This window comes from Scardinius erythrophthalmus, assembly GCF_964197995.2.
Source record: "Scardinius erythrophthalmus genome assembly, chromosome: 25".
In the NCBI taxonomy this organism is placed as follows: Eukaryota; Metazoa; Chordata; class Actinopteri; order Cypriniformes; family Leuciscidae; genus Scardinius; species Scardinius erythrophthalmus.
In genome coordinates, this window is record NC_138245.1 from 4,284,285 (window position 1) to 4,302,938 (window position 18,654).

Below are 18,654 nucleotides of genomic sequence, written 5' to 3' on the forward strand. Positions count from 1 at the left end.
ACAATGCATCTATTTTGCTCTTTCACCACTGAACTTATCAGAAAAGCTCTTATTAAAAAATTGCTAGACTTAGGAGGAGCTTTCATTTACAAGAAAAACTACACGCCTCCGACAGAAATGCTGATCAGGCATGTGACTGTTTTGGATCAAGTTATAACAAGTTTAATTCTCTCAAGCTATTTTGGAGCAAGTCAGCGGAGTAGTTTATCCTCTACTGTATAGGTTCATTGCAATCGTTAATGTCTCCAGGCATTTCAAGACATTCATCATCACAAGTGAGGAGGCAAGTAGTTGTTGTGGTCTAAGATTACCTGAGTTCATTTCTGCAATTATGTCTTCCCCTGGTAAAACAGGGCCTATTTCAAGAAGACTTTCACGAACAAAAAGCAAGAAAAAACATTTTGTGCATCAAAAAGTGGAGATATTCTGGGCCAGCGACCCCGTCCTGACTGTGTTTATGTGGGGCATCAATCACACGGTATGTTATACTTTATTCTGAATCTTAAAAAAACTATCTATTTAGTTTCCTGTAACGCCTAAATATTATATGTTGCCCTATTGCTAAAGTATGATGTATATTGTTTATTTTTGTTGTTATGTGCTTGGGAGAATGGCTGTCATTAAAGCATATAAAAAACAACATAAAACAATAAAAAAAAATGTCAGTCTTCCTTTAACTTTTAACCTTCCTGCATTTAATCTTTACAGATAAACGACCTGTTTCAAGTGCCTATGCCAGTAATGCTACTTCCAGATGACTTCAAAGCCAACATAAAAATGAAAGTCAACAACCATTTATTCAACAAGTATGGTCAATCGAACACACACTGTGCAACAAATCAGAACAATAAAACTCAAAAGAAAGATTTTTTGACTGACAGATGAAAGCCAATATCAAATTTAGTACATTTTAATTTTTGTACTTTAGGATACAGTTTGAGAAGACATGATAAGGTTGCATATATACCGTATATAAATATAAATATACATATACAAATAAAGTGCTAATTTTCACCTCCTATCTAGACAATTCTATTTAACTTAAATTCCACTTCTTTTCAAAGAGATACAAGTGATGCAAATATTGATATGTAGAAATACTTGTTCTCATTGTCACAGTTTTTTTGTGCACAATGAACTGCACAAAGCTTTTGTAAAACTCATAATCCGCTGTGGTATGCAGACAGGGTTGTTTTTTGGTGTTGATGGGGGTTGCTGGCAAACAGTCCAGACTTGTGACCTCAATGAAATGCAACCTTAGACACAGTTCTTATGATTAAATGCAATCACCACAATTGTCAAGCAAAAACAAAACAAGAATAAATATTGTTTATTCGTACACAAATGCATGCACTCAAAGTATTTGCAATTATAGTGATCTTGACAATCAATGTGAGTGTGTGGTTTCTGCATTAAATTAGAATATTATAGTAATTAGAATCTTAAATGTAATATAGTAATTAAATAATAGTAATTATTATTATTATAAGAGCAGAATGATCATTATCTTTTTGCAGCAATTTTCACCATTCATGTTGTTTGTTTAAAAACAATTGTGCCTTAATGTCCTGAAGCCCCAGTAAGCAATATATATATATATATATATATATATATATATATATATATATATATATATATATATATATATATATATATATATATATATATATATATATACTAAAAGTTTAGGTAGTGAAGAGGAAAAACCTTAAAAGGAAGTCTGGAGGAGCTCTCCGACTCTAGCATTAATGCACATGATAAATATGATCCAGTTTTGTGTAATAAATCAATTAAGTTTTTAGCATGTTAGTAAAGCAACGCTTGAACTGTAAATATATATTCATTAGTATTTCCTTGTTTTAGCTTTAGTTATTTAAGGAAAGAGAGTTTATTAAAGGTGCTCTTACACTGTTAAAATCCACAATGTTTATTTATTTATGTTTAAATATTTAGGGAAAACCTCCCTGGACATTTTAAGTTTAAGGAGTACTGCCCACTCGTGTTCCGGAATCTGAGAGAGAGATTTGGAGTTGAACATCAAGATTATCAGGTATGAAATTTCTGTATAGTTTAAGACTGGAAGCATAAAAGGCTGAAAGCTCCCTGTGTAGAATAGTTCTCAACTGTACTTTAAAAAGTTACATACTGTATCGGTCACAATAATGGTTAAACGTCACAACTGTTCCAGACAATATTTTGCGGTGAGCCTCTCGTTTTCATTATTTGCATAGATCAGGTCAGGCCTATATGACGGAAGAGCACATGTGCTCAACTTCATTTGAATGGTGGCCATCATTTGCTTTTATGTTTGCATGAGGCTCTTGCCAATGTAGTATTCGGCATATGTGTGCTTTAAACCTTTAAAATATGCCAGTTCTTTACATGACAGTAGAGTTTTATGTCATGATGCACTTCGAGCACCTAGTGGCCCACATGGATCCTACAATCTGCCCATAGGTCATATTTTATAAATAGCCTCTATTTCAATCCTTAAAGGTCCCGTTCTATGCCCCTTTTCACAAGATGTAAAATAAGTCTCTGATGTCCCCAGAGTGTGTATGTGAAGTTTGAGCTCAAAATACCAAACAGATCATTTTTTACAGCATGTTTAAATTGACATTTTTTGGGGCTCAGAAAAACGAGCCGTTTCAGTGTGTCCCCTTTAAATGCAAATGAGGTGCTGCTGGACGACACAGGGGGCGGAGCTTCATGAGCTCGCGCTCAGTCTGTCAGGACAAATTCATCTCACGGAATGATGATAATATCAGAAACTCTCAGTAACGGCGTTCATTTCGAGTCGGACAATAATGTCTACAGAGTCAGAGTGCTGTATAGAGATGAAACAGGTATGGTTTAGTAGTTTAATTACGGTTATTATAACGTATTTGTCATCTGCTTGTAGGCTATGTATCCATTACTTACTAATAGCCTACAAGTCTGCTGTCTGAATGATGATCAAACATGTACTGATGAGTATAATAAAGTTTATTGTACATCACACAAAAGATGAAGCGTCAGTTTTACTTCAGAAAATCACCGTAAGAGCTGAGTAAACACAGTAGCCTAAGTTATAAGAAGTGCGCAAATAGCCAGTAGAGTTGAGGGAGCATTCCTGTGGGCGGAGGTTAGTCAAGAAACGGTTCTGGTGATGTCACTAATGCAGGATGTAGAGGGGTGTAGTCCAATCGAGCCGTTTTTTGTAGTCAACTTCTGTTAAATAAAATATCTCGCTTGGCATTGAACTTTGAGCTTTATAATTTTACAGATATTATTTATGCTCTAACAGCAACATTACACACTAACTAAAGTTTGAAACATGGAATCGCATGCAACGGGACCTTTAAGTCTTAAAGGTGCTCTAAGCGATGTTGGGTGAAGTCACTTCTTGTGGACGTTCAAAGTATTTTCAAACAAAACGGAGGCTAGCTCGACCCTCCCTCCTCCTAATCCCGTCCCCTCCCCCCATCCCTTCCGTGCTTCCTGAAACAGTCATGAACCATTTAGAAAAACCAAACTGGATTTACTCTCCTTTCCAGCAAAAACAGAGCCACCTGAATGTCGGTTTGGAAGCGCTTCTGCCGGCGGAGTTCTTGACATCTTTTGAACGCTTTTCCGATGTAAATTCGGGACTTCGTGCCTTCCTTCTCCTTTTCCCTCTTCTTTGTTATTTGTTCATCTGAATGTCATCTTTTTGGTCGTGTGTCGGCCATATCAAAATTCTCAAGAATATACATTTTTAATGTTAGCCGTTGTCGTTGTCTAGGACATCTCTCCTCTAGCTAACTTCCCTCTTCTCTCTCCTCCACTCCCCCCTTCATGTGCACGCGCACTAACCCCCCAACCCCCAAATCATTCTTGTCGGTTATTGGCTGCAACACTGTTTGTTATGTTTCGTGGTCCAGGCTGGGCCAGTTTGTTTTTCTTGCTGTTTGTGGAGCCTGGGCTGTCTAGAGACTGCGCTTTTTTTACAGTGTGTTCAGGGGACAGGCAGTTAGCGGATAGTGAGGAGATATTTGCTGTATGTGACAAAAAAAAAATTGGCCTAAAAAACGTGTGACATCGCTTAGAGCACCTTTAATATATTTTCCTTTCTTATAATACTTGCATGAAATGATAAAATTTGCTATTGTAAAATTCCATATAACACAAAAAACATTAAACTATATTAATTAAATAATGTAATATTAAGTCCCGGTTGAGTCAGGAGTCCTTTCTGTGTGGAGTTTGCATGTTCTCCTCTTGTCTGCATGCATGGTTTTTCTCTGGATGCGCTGGTTTCCCGCACAATCCAAAAACATGCAGCATTGATGATTTGTGTGTGAGGCCTGTGATGGACTGGAGTCCAGGGTGTTGCCCGCCTGTGGCCCGAGACACTGGGATAGGTTCCTGCGACCTTATGGATGAAGTTATATAGGTAACCTCAGTGTTACGATTTCCTGATTGGTCTAGGGGAGGAAAGCAACAGCAAAAATGGATGTGCAACAGTATGAAGCCACCCCGTCTCCAGACCCAGAATTGTTTCCCAACAACCCAAATAACATTTCATGAAAGAAAGTAGTTTTTATTTACAAATTAAGCAAAAGAAAAAGAGGGGTATCAGATTCAGAAGGGGGTATTGCCAAAAAAACAAACATAATCAGTCTAACTCCTTATTAACCAAACTACTTAAACTAAAAGAAAAGAAAACGAGAGTACATAAGCTAACTCCCTTGCTAACATGAACAGGAGAAAAGGTCAAGTTCAAAATAAATGGCACCCACCTCCCTACTTACTGCACAAATAAAGAAATAAAATGATTAACTAGCAAACTTCAAGTAGCCTAAACCAAGAGAAAAAAGATGAATTAAACCATACAATGAATAATCATTGAAGTTAACACTCACTTCTGCCTTTTAAGTCTCAATCATAGAGTGTGATCAAAAGAGACTAAGGAGAGAAAACTCTACTTCAATCAGTAGAACACAAATGAGGTAAAGATACACAACACCACCAACTACTTGCTTCAACACAACATCAAGTCTGGGTTGAAGATGAGACCTTAAAGCTGTTGCACACAGTCAAGCCACCGCCAACACAGCTCTTCTTCTTATTTTTCTTCTTCTTCTTCTTCGTCTTTGGGTTTTGATGCCAACTTGCATCCTTGATGTTGCATTACTGCCATCTTCTGGCTCTAGTTATTCCCCATATACTTTAGTCATCATATTCCTGTCATTAGTCCCGTTTTAGTCAGAAAGCAAATCAAATATTTCATTCCTCTTTCACTCCTACTGCAGTCCATTATACTCTTTACTCCATGTCCTATGTCTTTTATCATATCTATCCTCTGTAACTCATATTTTGAACAATTAATAAGCACATGTTCTACAGTCTCAGGTATTTGGCACTGATCACAAAACCCAGTTGGATGTTTCCCCATTATTTGAAGAGTGTAATTTAATTTATTATGCCCTATTCTTAATCTGGTTACAATAGTCTCTTCTCTCCGTTTCCTCTCTTATTTTCCACAGTGTCGACTCTTTTTTTAATTGAGTATAAATGTCTTTCTTTTAATTCTTGGTCCCACCTTTGTTCCCTACACATACCTTTATCTTTAGGTATAGTTTCTATTGCTGCTAAAAATATTCCTTGTTTTACTTCATTAACTCTATATAGTTATCAACTAGACTTAAATATTTATCACTTTCTGCTTGAAACTTTTCCCAATCAGCTTTTTCAAACACCCAATTTCCCCCTCTTCCATCTATTTGTTCCACTACATAGATATTGCCTTTACATATAACCAGATAATGTTCACTCCCTATTGTCCCATCTTTATGTACTCTCCAATCACAAATTGATGCCAAATTATTTGATACCAAGGTAAGATCAAGCACTGATTCCTTTCCTGTCCTATCAATCTGTGTCTTATTTCCGTCATTTAGACACACTAAATCGCTTTCTTCCAATAACTCTTCTAATACTAAACCATTATTATCAGTTTTTTCACATCCCCACAATGTGCTTTGTGCATTAAAATCCCCAAACCATACAACACTGTTCTCACCCTGTCCCCTATTTCTATAAGTTTGTTCATTTCAAGCTTTTTACATGGATTATAGTAATTTATAATTGATCCTCCCCAAATCTCTATTCCCACATATTCTTGCTCACTTGCCAATCTCGTAACTCTATAAGGAATTCCCTGCGTAACAAATGTAACACACCCTCCATCTCCATCATCTTGCCTGTATTGGATATTGTACAAATCTCCACTATGTAAGGCAATGAAGGAGTTGGAAAAACAGATTTAAAGGGTTAGTTCACCCAAAAATGAACATTCTTTCAGTAATTACTCTCCCTCATGTTGTTCCAAACCCCGTAAGACTTTCGTTCATCTTCGGAACATAAATTAAGATATTTTTGATTAAATCTGAGAGCTGTCTCACTCCTCCATAGGCTTCTCTGTTAGTGAAACTTGCCGGCCCAGAAAGTTAGTAAAGACAATGTTTAAAATAGTCCAAGTGACTACAGTGGCTCAGCCATAAGTTTATCAAGCAACAAGAATACTTTTTGTGTGCAAAAAAACAAACAAAAATAATGAATTTATTCAACTATTCATTTTCTTCTGTGTGGGCCTCTGACGAGAGTTCACGTAGTGTAACAGCGCAGCGCAACGTCAGAACATAGAGCCCCACAGATTCCCTACGCAATGAGCAAATGTAGCGTTCATCATCTCCCTTTTCCCCAGGTGTGCTTTAAAATGGGCCACCACCACCTCAAAGCATGTTATTCCCTGATCATTTCGCCATCCATAGAACTGTTAACCATAACTTGTCCTTTAACAACAGATAAATACACTTTCTGAGCCTCTGGTTTGTGAAGAAAGGGACACAACCAGACAGAATACGTTCTGAGTCTCCATCCAGAAGACAAATATTCACTTCAAGGTACCTTCATCTGCATGTTCCAGATGGTTAGGACACTCTCCGTGCTCCAGGATATCAGCATCCCATTTGTGTTCAAGGCTTGAAAGGGATTCCAGCTCCTTTCCGACTGCATTGTTACCCTGCACAACCAAGGACCAAGGACATGTGTCATGTACCATGTGTGCCATCCTCAGGAAAAGAGGACAGGAGGCTATCTATCTCCTCAAGGATATTACCTAGTTTACCTGATGAATGATAAATGACAATAAAATGAAATTTGGCAGGGTTAATAACAATAATGGCATGCACTGTTTAGTCAAAGCCAAAAGGTTTTCACTAGCTGGCAAAGGCTGGGATGAAGTCTTTTCACAGATATGAATTTCATTAAGAACATAACTGTGAAAGTTGCAGCATAATTTTTACTGCGAGCAGCGCATATTTTTTCAGCGCCCATGTTATAGAAATGAGAGTCTCTCTATATTGAAAGGGTCATTTATCTTAGTCTTTTAACAGGGTTGCTTGACTGTGGGGGTGGACTTCACATCCATCTATTTTCCAAACTGCTTGTCCTGGGTTGTGGTGATGCTGGATCCTGTCCCAGAGTCTCTCTCTTGGACTTAACATACCCGGTGGTTTGAGCAAGGATGATCAAATGAACGATTGTGTGTAGATTAGTTTTAAGTCAATCATTTTAGAAAGTAAATCTGAGAGGTTCAAGTATAGGTCATGGTTTGTGTTCTAAAAACTGCATGAATTCATGCTTATCTTTATAATAGCCCTTTTACTGGATTCTGCTTCCAGTATGGACTTTGAAATGCCATATAAAACACACACACACACACACACACACACCCCTTGTTAACTCCCACTTACCCCACCTGTTTCCCTTTATCAGTTCTCATCTGCCCCGTTTCCCCCTCCCAGACCATTACCATATGATTTTGTATGGAATGATTTTGATATGTTATAGTGACTCTTTAGGTCACACCTGCTGGTAAGAGAGATTTAAAGTGGAATTTCCCAACATTTCCAAATTTCCATGTGTTCTTTTAGGTTTCTCTAACACGTAGTCCTCCAGTTAAGGAATGCAAGAGTCAGGAAGCGGGATTGTTGCTGACATCATATGACTGCACATTAATTGTCAAGCAAATCTCCAGTGAGGAGGTGGAGGACATGCACAACATCCTTTCAGAATACCACCAGGTATAGAGCACTGTTTCATAAGTCAAGTTGTTCAATAACACATACATTTAACCTTTGTAAAATGTAGTCTCCTGATTAAACTTAAAGGATTAGTTCATTCAAACAATAAAAATCTGCCATTATCTTCCTTATACAGTACTATGATACACTGAAAAGATCTAGTGAAAGAACTATTGGTCCCAAATTGGATATTGTTGCTTCTATCATGAGCTATCATGAACATCACAGAAAGCTAGCACAGATGTCAAGTTAAATTTTAGTCTGTTCCTCACATACCCCTTTTCCACCAAGGCAGTGCTGGTGCCGGTGCCTACTCGCGAACCAGTTCTTTGTGTTTCGACAGCCAAAGAACCGGTTCTCGGCCAGGAAAATTGGTTCCAAAGTGGCACCAACTCTTTGCTGGACTAGAACCGTTATTCTTTTACCACGTCATGCTTCCGTCGGGGGCTGTGGGCGGGGTTATTGTCGAACTTCTTCTCGAGCGTAACCTCCATCTATAGTAATCCAGACGAGCAGCACAAATGTGTTCTAAATGTCTTCTTCTGACCCCAATATAGGATCGCAAAGCCAGGAAAAACATTTGCAGAATGTAGTCCGCCATTGTAATTGTTATGCTTGAAGTTGGCGCAAGCGTTTCTGGGAAAGCTAAGACGTATGGCAACGTACACAGTGACGTAACGACGTCGTTCGCTGGGCTCTCTAGTCAGTGGAAAAACAAACAGGTTCTGAGAAGGTTCGCAAGTTGAACCAACTTTGAACCAGCACCAGATCCGAACCAGTTCTTTTTTGGTGGAAAAGGGGTAACACAAAGCTATCGTATCGCTTCAGAAGACGTGCAGAAGTCTTTTATGGTGCTTGTTTCTCCGACGCACAAGGGGAAGTCATCTGGTCCACACTCATGTCTTCAATGCTCTCTATAGTTGTTCAGTTTTCTACTTGTTTGTTCTGCCGGCCCATTTCCAGTCCAAGTAGGTTGGCTGGTCTTGGCTTTCTGTGAGAGGGAGGGAGTTCAACTGCCTCTCAACTGCTATCAGTTTTCTTCCATAAATATAGTCCATATTTACATTTAAAAATTTAGCAGACAATTTTATCCAGGCTGACTTCCTAATGAGGAACATAATAAGGAATGTCACTGCAGTCAACAATATCCATACTATACAATGCCATGTTTATTAGAAGGCGATATTAGGAAACAGATTTATATTGGAAGTAAGTGCCTTTGTTTAAGGTTGTGGAGAGATTAAGTGCTTGCGGATGAGTTGCTTCTTGAAATATGTGATGGTCTCGGCAGATCGAGTGAATGTTGGTAGCCCATTTCTTCAAAGAGGGGAAGGTTTTGGAGAGTGACTTTGAATCTCATTGTGGAGGAACAACAAGGTGCTGCTTGTTTATTGAATGCAACCTGATTCTGTCAGCTATTGGAAGTGATATCAGGAGAGGTCTTTGACTGATTCAAGACCAGATGCATTCTGGATAATATGTAGATGCTTTGTTGCACTGGCGGCTGGTAGGCTTCCCTGCTGAAAAATCCAGCATGTAGGTCCAGGCTGGTTTATGTTGGTTAGAGCTGGTCAAGCTGGTGGACTAGCATAGTCATGCTGTTCTCAAGCAATCTGAGCTGGTTTGCTGGTCCACCAGCTCTCCTGCTTACTTTGAGTAAAAAAATTACTTACACTCTTAACTGGTCTTAGCTGCTTTGAGATGGTCTCGCCTGGCCAAGCTGGTCTAGATGCGTAAACCAAGCAACTGCTAATTGAGATGTATTTGAATGCTGTATGGATGGTTAGATTTCCCCAGACAAACCAAGCATAAACTGCATTATGTCTATTTTACTATTACCACAGAGGTAAACAGTCACTTTTTTGTGTTTAGTTATTGATTTATTATTTAAAAGATGAGAACAAGTCAATGTAACATTTGACTGCAATGCTATTTTAGTAAAATATAATAAATATAGTAAAAAATAGTTTTGAAGATGTTTGTGCTGGTTTCATTGAGATGTAGCTTAATTGTTCAACTGACAAGCAACACTCACCTGGACCAAAGGCTAGTTTTTTTTATTCCCTTTTATATCGAACTAAAACATCTACTTTTTCCCCTCAGCACATTGTAACTTGCCATGGTAGCACACTACTTCCCCAGTTCCTCGGCATGTACCGTGTCACTGTGGACAATGAAGACACGTATATTTTAGTCACGAGGAACATGTTCAGCCACCGACTAACTGTCCACAGAAAATATGACCTCAAGGTAGATCAATTTCATTCTTTAATCATTGTTTACGATTTTGAATTTGTTATTGAGCCATAATGGTGAGGAACTAATATGTTACGACTGGAGTTTAGTATGTTATTCAAAACAATAAGTGCAAAATAAGTAAAAGAAAAATGGAAAGATCTAAATTATCAGGAATATTTCATATTATAGGGCTCGTTGGTTTCTCGAGAAGCAAGTGATAAAGAAAAGGTAAGAGAAGCAATGTTGAGTTTATCCAAAACATTTACATTTATGAATCTTAAACATTTTGTTTTATAGCCTCTTCAAATTAAAGATTTGTTTTGGTTATTTTTAGAATTGCTTTAGAACAGGTTCCTAAATCCTAAACATTTACACTATATATTTTCTTGTTTTCATTCTGATACAAATGCATTCTTGTATGCTGTTCTTGAAAGATGTTTCAGTTTCTCAAAACTGAAAATTTGTTCTTGAAAATAAATGCTTAAAAGTCATTTGAAAACACAGGGAAAAGAGCTGCCTACCTTCAAGGATGTAGATTTCAGAAACAACATGCAGCGAGTCTACATCAGTGAAGAGGAGAAAGAAAAGCTATTGGATAAACTGAACAGGGATGTAGAGGTGAGACGATTAAATAACCAAACTGACAGAATATTACATTAGGGTCAAATGTAATTTGATTGATTGATTGATTTTACCCACTGCGAAACCGAGAAGTTTTCTTGGACCCAAACAACCTGGCTTTACTAAAATTAAGGCCCTGTTTGCACCTTTTTATTAAGATGCGTTTTGGTCGATCGGATCACAAGTGGACAGCACTAAATACAGGTGTAAACGGGGTGTAAAACATTTTGAGCTTGTCCACTTTCAACCACTTTCAGAGTGGAAAACACATTCGACCGGATTGCTTTAATAGTGTAAACGCTCAAGTGGTCGAATGTGTTCGAACAGCCGCAAAAGACCTTCTTGTCTTCACTGACCTAATGCGCAGTGGTGGAAAGAGTACTAAAAAACTGACTTGAGTAAAAGTGTCTCAGTAGAGGGTATGTGCGTGACGTCACCGTCGGCCGGAGTGACTGCGGTCACACACACACACTGAGTGGCAGAAACACTGAGCGGCAGCATTGGTTTTCAGCGTGAATGCTGCGAGAAACACACATAACACATCTAAAAAGGGAAAGAGCTTTGCGATTGACTGTACAACTAGACTTGACAAGAAATCAGAGGTATATTTTTACTGACTGGCGAAAGCTAAAGAACAGAGAAGCAAATGGATCGCTGCAATTCATAGAGACAACTGGATCCAGGCAGAGAAAGGTGGATTTGCAGTTATCATTTTGTGTCAAAAATAAATAATATATATTAAATCATATGCTGAATTCATGGGTAAAATCATACCCTATATATTGTATTGCCAACTCAATATATTCTGCATAATTGGATGTTTTTAAATAAACACTATACAAGTTTATGTATGTTATGATATGTTGATATATATGACATTGACATAAGTGATCACATGGATTTAGACCTATATTGTATTTATATAAAGCGTTCACAGGCAAATTTACTTTATGTTTTTCCCCGGCATTGAAATCAGGCTCAAATAAATGTCAGGAAACACGATTCCTGGCTGCATGTCAATATCTATGGATCACTGGATCTTTGGTAAGTTTTGAGGAACACTATATAGAGTCCAACCTTTAGTTTAAACTGAAAATAGTTCTACGTCTAATCGTTTTACTCGCGTTTTCGCAGTTTTCCGCAAAAGTCTGGTTTGAAGATGAAAAACGTACTAAGCACAATGTTCTCTCACCATTCCTGATGTCTAACACACACTCAGTGTTCGGCTGGTCTTGTGGCTGTCAGAGCAGAAACGAAAGCTGCTGCTCTCCACGTGTTTCTCCGTCTCCGGTCGCTTGAAAATTGCGTGAGCTTATTTTGTCAATTAGATCGAAAGATCTGAAAAAGCCCAAACATTTTTCCGCCCTGAGACTATCCCCTCGAAGAAATCAGGTTGAAAGTGGACAAAAGAGAAGGTTTAAAACACCAGGTGTAAACTGGAATGTGTCTCCCTCGTCTATTTGTAATCCGATCCGATCTTAATACCAGGTGTAAACAGGGCCTAATACTCTGTTTTTGTATCTGTATGTGTTTGTGTGCAGTTTCTTGTGCGTTTGAGGATCATGGACTACAGCCTGCTGCTGGGCATTCATGATGTCGGGAGGGCAGAGCAAGAAGAAGAGGTAGAAATAAAAGACTCTTTAAGTGAAGAGGAGGAGGATTCAGAGAATGACCAGTGCCTTACAGCCGTGGGGTCTTTCGGCTCGTCCCCTGAGGGCATCGCAGGGTACATGAGCTCTTATAAACCTCTTGGTCCAGGAGAGTTTGACCCTTATGTTGACGTGTATGCCATCCAGAGCGCAGTTGGTGAGTCACAATTCAGTCTCATGTCAAACTCTACATGAAAACATTGAAATACATAATAGACAATAAAACTCAAATAAATGGTTAGCGTACCAGTACCCAACTTTTCTATAATCTTGAACTCATTGAGTAATCTTTTCATGAAGGTAATGACTTTTGCATTTCTCTTAAAATAATTGTCCATTACTCATTTTGTGTTACCCCTCTTACCTAATTTTCTTTCAGATCAGGGCTGCGTTTACCGAAACCTTCTTAACGCTACGTCATTCTTATGTTACACCTTAAAGGGATAATTCGGTCAAAAATGATATTAAACCCATGATTTACTCACCCTCAAGCCGTTCGAGATGCATATGTCAATCATTTTTCAGACGAACACATTTTCAGTTATTTTAGAAAATGTCTTAGATCTTTCAGTGGTTATAATGTCAAGTTATGGGGTCCACCTCCTTCAAGTCCCAAAAATGTGCATGCATCCTTCACAAAAGTAATCCATCCGGCTCCAGGGGGATAAACAAAGGCCTTCTGAGGGTAATCCGTGCGGTTTTGTCGTAAAAATATACATATTTAAAACTTTATAAATGAAAATAACTGGCTTCCGGCAACGGTCGACGCGCGTTCACGGGAGATGGATGCTGGCGTATGACGTAGGACGTAGCGTAGTAAGCGTCGTGACGTAGAACGAACGCGACAGCGCAGCCAGAGAGCAGAGCAAAACAAAACTCCACTCACTTACTGCTAATGCAGCCTCCTCCATATTCCTGAGTTCTTCATCGCTGTACTTCAGTTCAAACAGATAGGGCTGGGCCAAAAACTAAATATCCTCTTCTCTAATATCAAAATCCTCCGACATTGTCTTTTAAATACACGTTTTTTAAATCGCGGAAATCCTGAGTGGAGTTTTGTTTTGCTCTGCTCTCTGGCTGCGCTGTCGCGTTCGTTCTACGTCACGACGCTTACTACGCTACGTCCTACGTCATACGCCAGCATCCATCTCCCGTCAACACGTGTCGACCGTTGCCGGAAGCCAGTTATTTTCATTTATAAAGTTTTAAATATGTATATTTTTACGACAAAACCGCACGGATTACCCTCAGAAGGCCTTCGTTTATCCCCCTGGAGCCGGATGGATTACTTTTGTGAAGGATGCATGCACATTTTGGGACTTGAATGAGGTGGACCCCATAACTTGACATTATAACCACTGAAAGATCTAAGACATTTTCTAAAATAACTCAAAATGTGCTCATCTGAAAAATGATTGACATATGCATCTCGAACGGCTTGAGGGTGAGTAAATCATGGGTTTAATATCATTTTTGGCCGAACTATCCCTTTAAGCTACCTTATCGTTAATACGTGTTTCACAATCACCGACAGGGGTGGGTGTTGTGAGGTTTTGCGCTCATGCACGGCTGCCTATGACGGCTGCACGCGAAAACCTCACAACACCCACCCCTGTTGGTGATTGGTTGGAACACTATTTATTTTGGTTTTGAGTGGTGGTGAAACCAACTGTTTTTGTGTGCAGATCTCAGAGCCTAGGCTGCCTACAGAGACGCGGTTTTTTGACGGCATGCTTATGGGGCGGGCAGCTAGCGGATCGTTAGGAAAGATTAAATGAGTGTGATCATTTATGTTTGGGCCTGAAATCGCTGATACAACCTTTAATAGTCTATTTAAAGGGAATGATTGTGGTGGGGAGTTTGCTCAAACTATGGCAGCGATACAGCGAATAGTTGTTCTAAAAGACGGCGCCGTCTGCAGAGCGCTTTCAACGGCCAGTGAAAGCAAACTGTCAGTTAAGTCGGACGCTAATTGTTTCTCATGGCCTCGTCCAGTATTTTAAACATTTACAGGGCTAAGTCTGTGATTTTATTGCCGTTCGAATCCATAATATCAGTGTTTTTTCTCACCCAACCCGCGTAAAAATGCCTGACCAAATTAGTACCTACTGTTTTTTGACAGGCAGTTCGTGTGGTAATTTAAATGCCGTCTGAATCCAAATCTCCGAGTTTACAAGAAGAGATTCAAAATTCACTGTTTAAATCCTTTTTGATCACCGCTGAGCACCGTACGTAAGATGTACACTTTTATTACTGAAACGTTGGAAAGTATTTACAAGAACAATATTTTATCGCAGCTCCACCTCAGCGAACAAAAATGGGAAAGAGAAGAAAGCACGTAAAAATTTGATTTGAAATGGTTATTATGGCAGCAATATATGATACAATTTTAAAATACGTAGGCTAGGCTATTAGTTTCGATTATTATCCCAAGAGTCCTAATAAATGCAATTTCAACTATTTCTGAAGTGCTTCTTTTATAAAGAACACCGCTTTCTCGCATAATGCATTGAAGCAGCCCCTGCACAAGAATAATTGATTCTCGAGCCGTCGATATCAATCAATTCAGCAGCATCGCCCTGGACAGTAACGTCACACGTAAGAAGGTATATCTTAAACAGCTTCCTAAGGTATGGTTCAGGGAACACGCCTAGAAATGGTATACCTTTAGTTAAGTTATACCTTAAGAGTCTTTGTAGCGCGCTAAGAGACAACGTTATCGGGAAACACAGCCTAGGTCTTTAAATCCTCACATTTCATTTATGAGTCTTGTGTTTGTCTGTCCTTGATCTAGGTGCCCCACACAGAGAAGTGTACTTCATGGGTCTTATAGACATTTTGACCCAGTATGATACCAAGAAGAAAGCAGCCCATGCAGCGAAAACAGTCAAGCATGGAGTAAGTGATACTTAATGAATCGACAATACGCATTTATTGTAAAAAGACTAAACTGAGCTGTAAATATTCTAAATCTATCTGTTATTACATGTTACTAGTGTTTTTTTTATATTTTTTTTATTTTTTATTTAAAGGCTGGGGCTGAGATCTCTACAGTTCACCCTGAACAATATGCCAAGCGGTTTCGAGAATTCATCGCAAACATATTTGCCTATTGAGATATTAAGATTGATTGAGTGGTTTGTACGATTACCACATTATTAAATTATTTCAAAATCATTATTTAATTACTAAAATGTTTAGCTTTTACTGTAAAAATTATGGAAAATGTTATGAAATTGTTTTAGTGCTCTGATTTACAAGAGAATGGCTTTATTGCTTTTAAATCGATCCTTTAGTTTCTGGGTAAAATAAATGTGTAAAAAAAAATCATGTAAATTATAGTTATATTTTTTTTTTCACAATAAAACCATCTGATATGGTACATGAATTGGATGTGCAGACATAACTGTGAATCATAAACATATAATGTAATCAAAGTGTGAAATTGCTTTTCAAGCACTGTGTTAAAATAACAGTGTATTGAAGAAAAGTTAAAAGAGCTCCGTCACACACACAAACAAAGCTGCAAGAAGACGACGGTTCTGACGCCTGTACTAAACTGTAATGTAGCTCCTATAATGAGAAAAAAACAGGTATGCTTAAGCATGCTGTCTTTTTAGCGTTGTCTCTTATGACCTCATTGTCACGGGTGGTTGTAGTAAAGCGCATACGACGAAGGAGATGATTAACAAAAGTAGTTTTTAATAAATCCACAACAGAAACACTCAGAAGATAGCAGGAGAAAACTTAAACACAACCACATTAACACAGACGATAACAGACAAAGAACTGAACAAAACACAGGGCTTAAAGGCACACTATGCAAGATTTGTACCTTAATATAACAGCTGCGATTTCATTTCAATGGTAAACGAACTCGTAGTAGGGCGAATCATCCCGATAGCAAAGCAGGGGGGGGGGGACGCCGCTGGAAAAACCAGCAATGCAGGTTTGAGAGGTGGCGCCCCGACAAATCTCACGAGAATCTCGACTTGCTTTACGGCATGACGTCACATACATCAACAACATATGAAGCAGCCTCTCTGGAAGACACTAGCACGCATTTCAGACATGAATCATGGCAGAGTCGACGAAGAAAGCACGGTCGGAAGAGTCAAGGAAAAGAAAACGACAGCTCTGCGTGAGTGGTATTTACGACAGTAACGTTAAATACAAGTACTCCACAGCGAATCTAGGGGTCGCTGTTTGAGAAAAACGGAAACTAGTGTGCCTTTAAAGGTGCTGTATGTACGTGTTTGACTGTACTAAAGCATAAAAATACCATAATGTGTTTGCAAATATTTAGGAAACAACCTGAGTTCACATACTCGTTTCTCTGAAAAACACTTCTACAGCCAGTTATTTTACTTTGAAAAGTACTTTCCGTGTTGGAATGTCTGTTTTTGCTTTTGTCTGTGCAATATCGCACGTTGCCGATTTACGTTCACGTTGCCAGTTAGCAGAAAAAACAGCGTATTGCAGCCAGCGAACAAACTGGGTCAGAGATCGCAGACCTGACCTAAAAAGCCTCGGTATCTATCCATCTAAATATCAACTCATAAATCAATTAATCAACTCGTCAACTTACAAGTCTCCTCGCATTTCATTGTCCATTGCGCTCATTCCTGTTGCGTGTCCTCAATCTGGCAACTTGCGTGAGCATCGAGTCTGAGGAGGGGGCGGGGGAAACAACGATCTCTGATATTCTGAATTTGGACTGCAGTACCTATTTCAACCACTAGCTGTCAATCTTACATACTGCACCTTTAAATTCATGGGGATTGTAATCAAGGATCAAATGGAACAGGTGTGGAAACTGTTCAACAGCCAAGGAAACTAATTGAACTGAGGGTACGTTTACGCACATGTAGGCCTACGCATTCTTTTACTACAGTATTACTTTGTCTTCTGGGTAAATTTCATCTTCACAAAGCCAGAAACATTCACTGTAATCCCAATTTTAGAATGTTCTCCTCTGATATAAAGTCCCTTTATAGGCTACTTCCTTTAAGAAAATGTCACGAAGGCTTCGAAAACATGTTTCATCCTTGAGTCTGTTGTAAGGAACCTTTAATTTTTCATGATGATAAAATGTTATATTGTGTTATTTGTGTAATTCTTATAATTCTTCACTTGTTACTCTTCACTGACTGTCCGTATGCCCCCGTACTTACTGTTAATATCTGTATCCTTTACTTTGGAAAAAAAACAGCTTATAAGTGTGTCCAGTCATATTCAAAAAGTTGCACTTTGAAACCCGTTTTCAAAGGTTTGCGTTTTATGTTGCAAAATGCATAAAAAGTTTTCAGTTTTTAGTTGAAAACGGTGTCATGTAAACAGCCCCTATAAGGCAAAACAGGAACAGAACGAACTGAAAATGAAACCAGAACATAATCGATACAATCATATCCTGTTTTTGGTTGATTTAGATGTCTGGTTTGTGCTGCGTTCATATTTCAGTTGAACTACGCCAGGGTTTGTTTGGAAGCAGACCCATAGAAAATGTGATGTGTCTTAGTCCGCTTGTTCGGTGTGCACCCAGGGCCTCATTTATAAAATATGCTTACTATTTTATTCAGAGGCCCAAACTGAGCAAAAATAGCAATTTGGAGCAGTTATTATTTATATGGCCTAAAATGTAAATCAATGAGATCTATATAACAGTGTAGCAGACTACTTACATAAAATGCATTTATATATCTGTCAGTTTAGTTTTCATTTTCATGGAATTTTAGTTTGTTTGTCATCATTTCCTGTTTTTTTATTTTCATGTTTCCTGCCACTTGTTTGTTGGATATCCATTTAATCATCACTCTGTTCATATTTGAGTTTGTTCTCATTGTATACTTAAGTTCCTGTGTTTCCTTAGTTCACTGTTACGTGCATGCTGTTATGCCTTGTGGATTATTTGTAGCCTATTTCATTTAATATTAAATATGCTCGAACCTTTTGACTCTTCTTCATCTTTGGACTTTTATTGAGATAGATTCATAGAGATAAATTGAGATGTATGCATCATAATAAACAACATGTTGCAA

The 18,654-nt window shown here is 38.5% G+C and overlaps 1 protein-coding gene across 1 annotated transcript; it reads left to right on the top strand.

The window, feature by feature from the left end:
• Positions 1-331: 331 nt before the first annotated feature.
• Positions 332-15,732, top strand: pip4k2cb (phosphatidylinositol-5-phosphate 4-kinase, type II, gamma b; the record flags this gene model as incomplete). Its single annotated transcript, XM_081357438.1, has 10 exons — positions 332-478; positions 709-806; positions 1,954-2,050; positions 7,959-8,108; positions 10,212-10,358; positions 10,536-10,574; positions 10,851-10,964; positions 12,509-12,773; positions 15,411-15,514; positions 15,649-15,732. The coding sequence occupies 10 exons, from the start codon at positions 332-334 to the stop codon at positions 15,730-15,732; spliced, it is 1,245 nt and encodes a 414-aa protein (XP_081213564.1).
• Between the last annotated feature and the right edge of the window lie 2,922 nt (positions 15,733-18,654).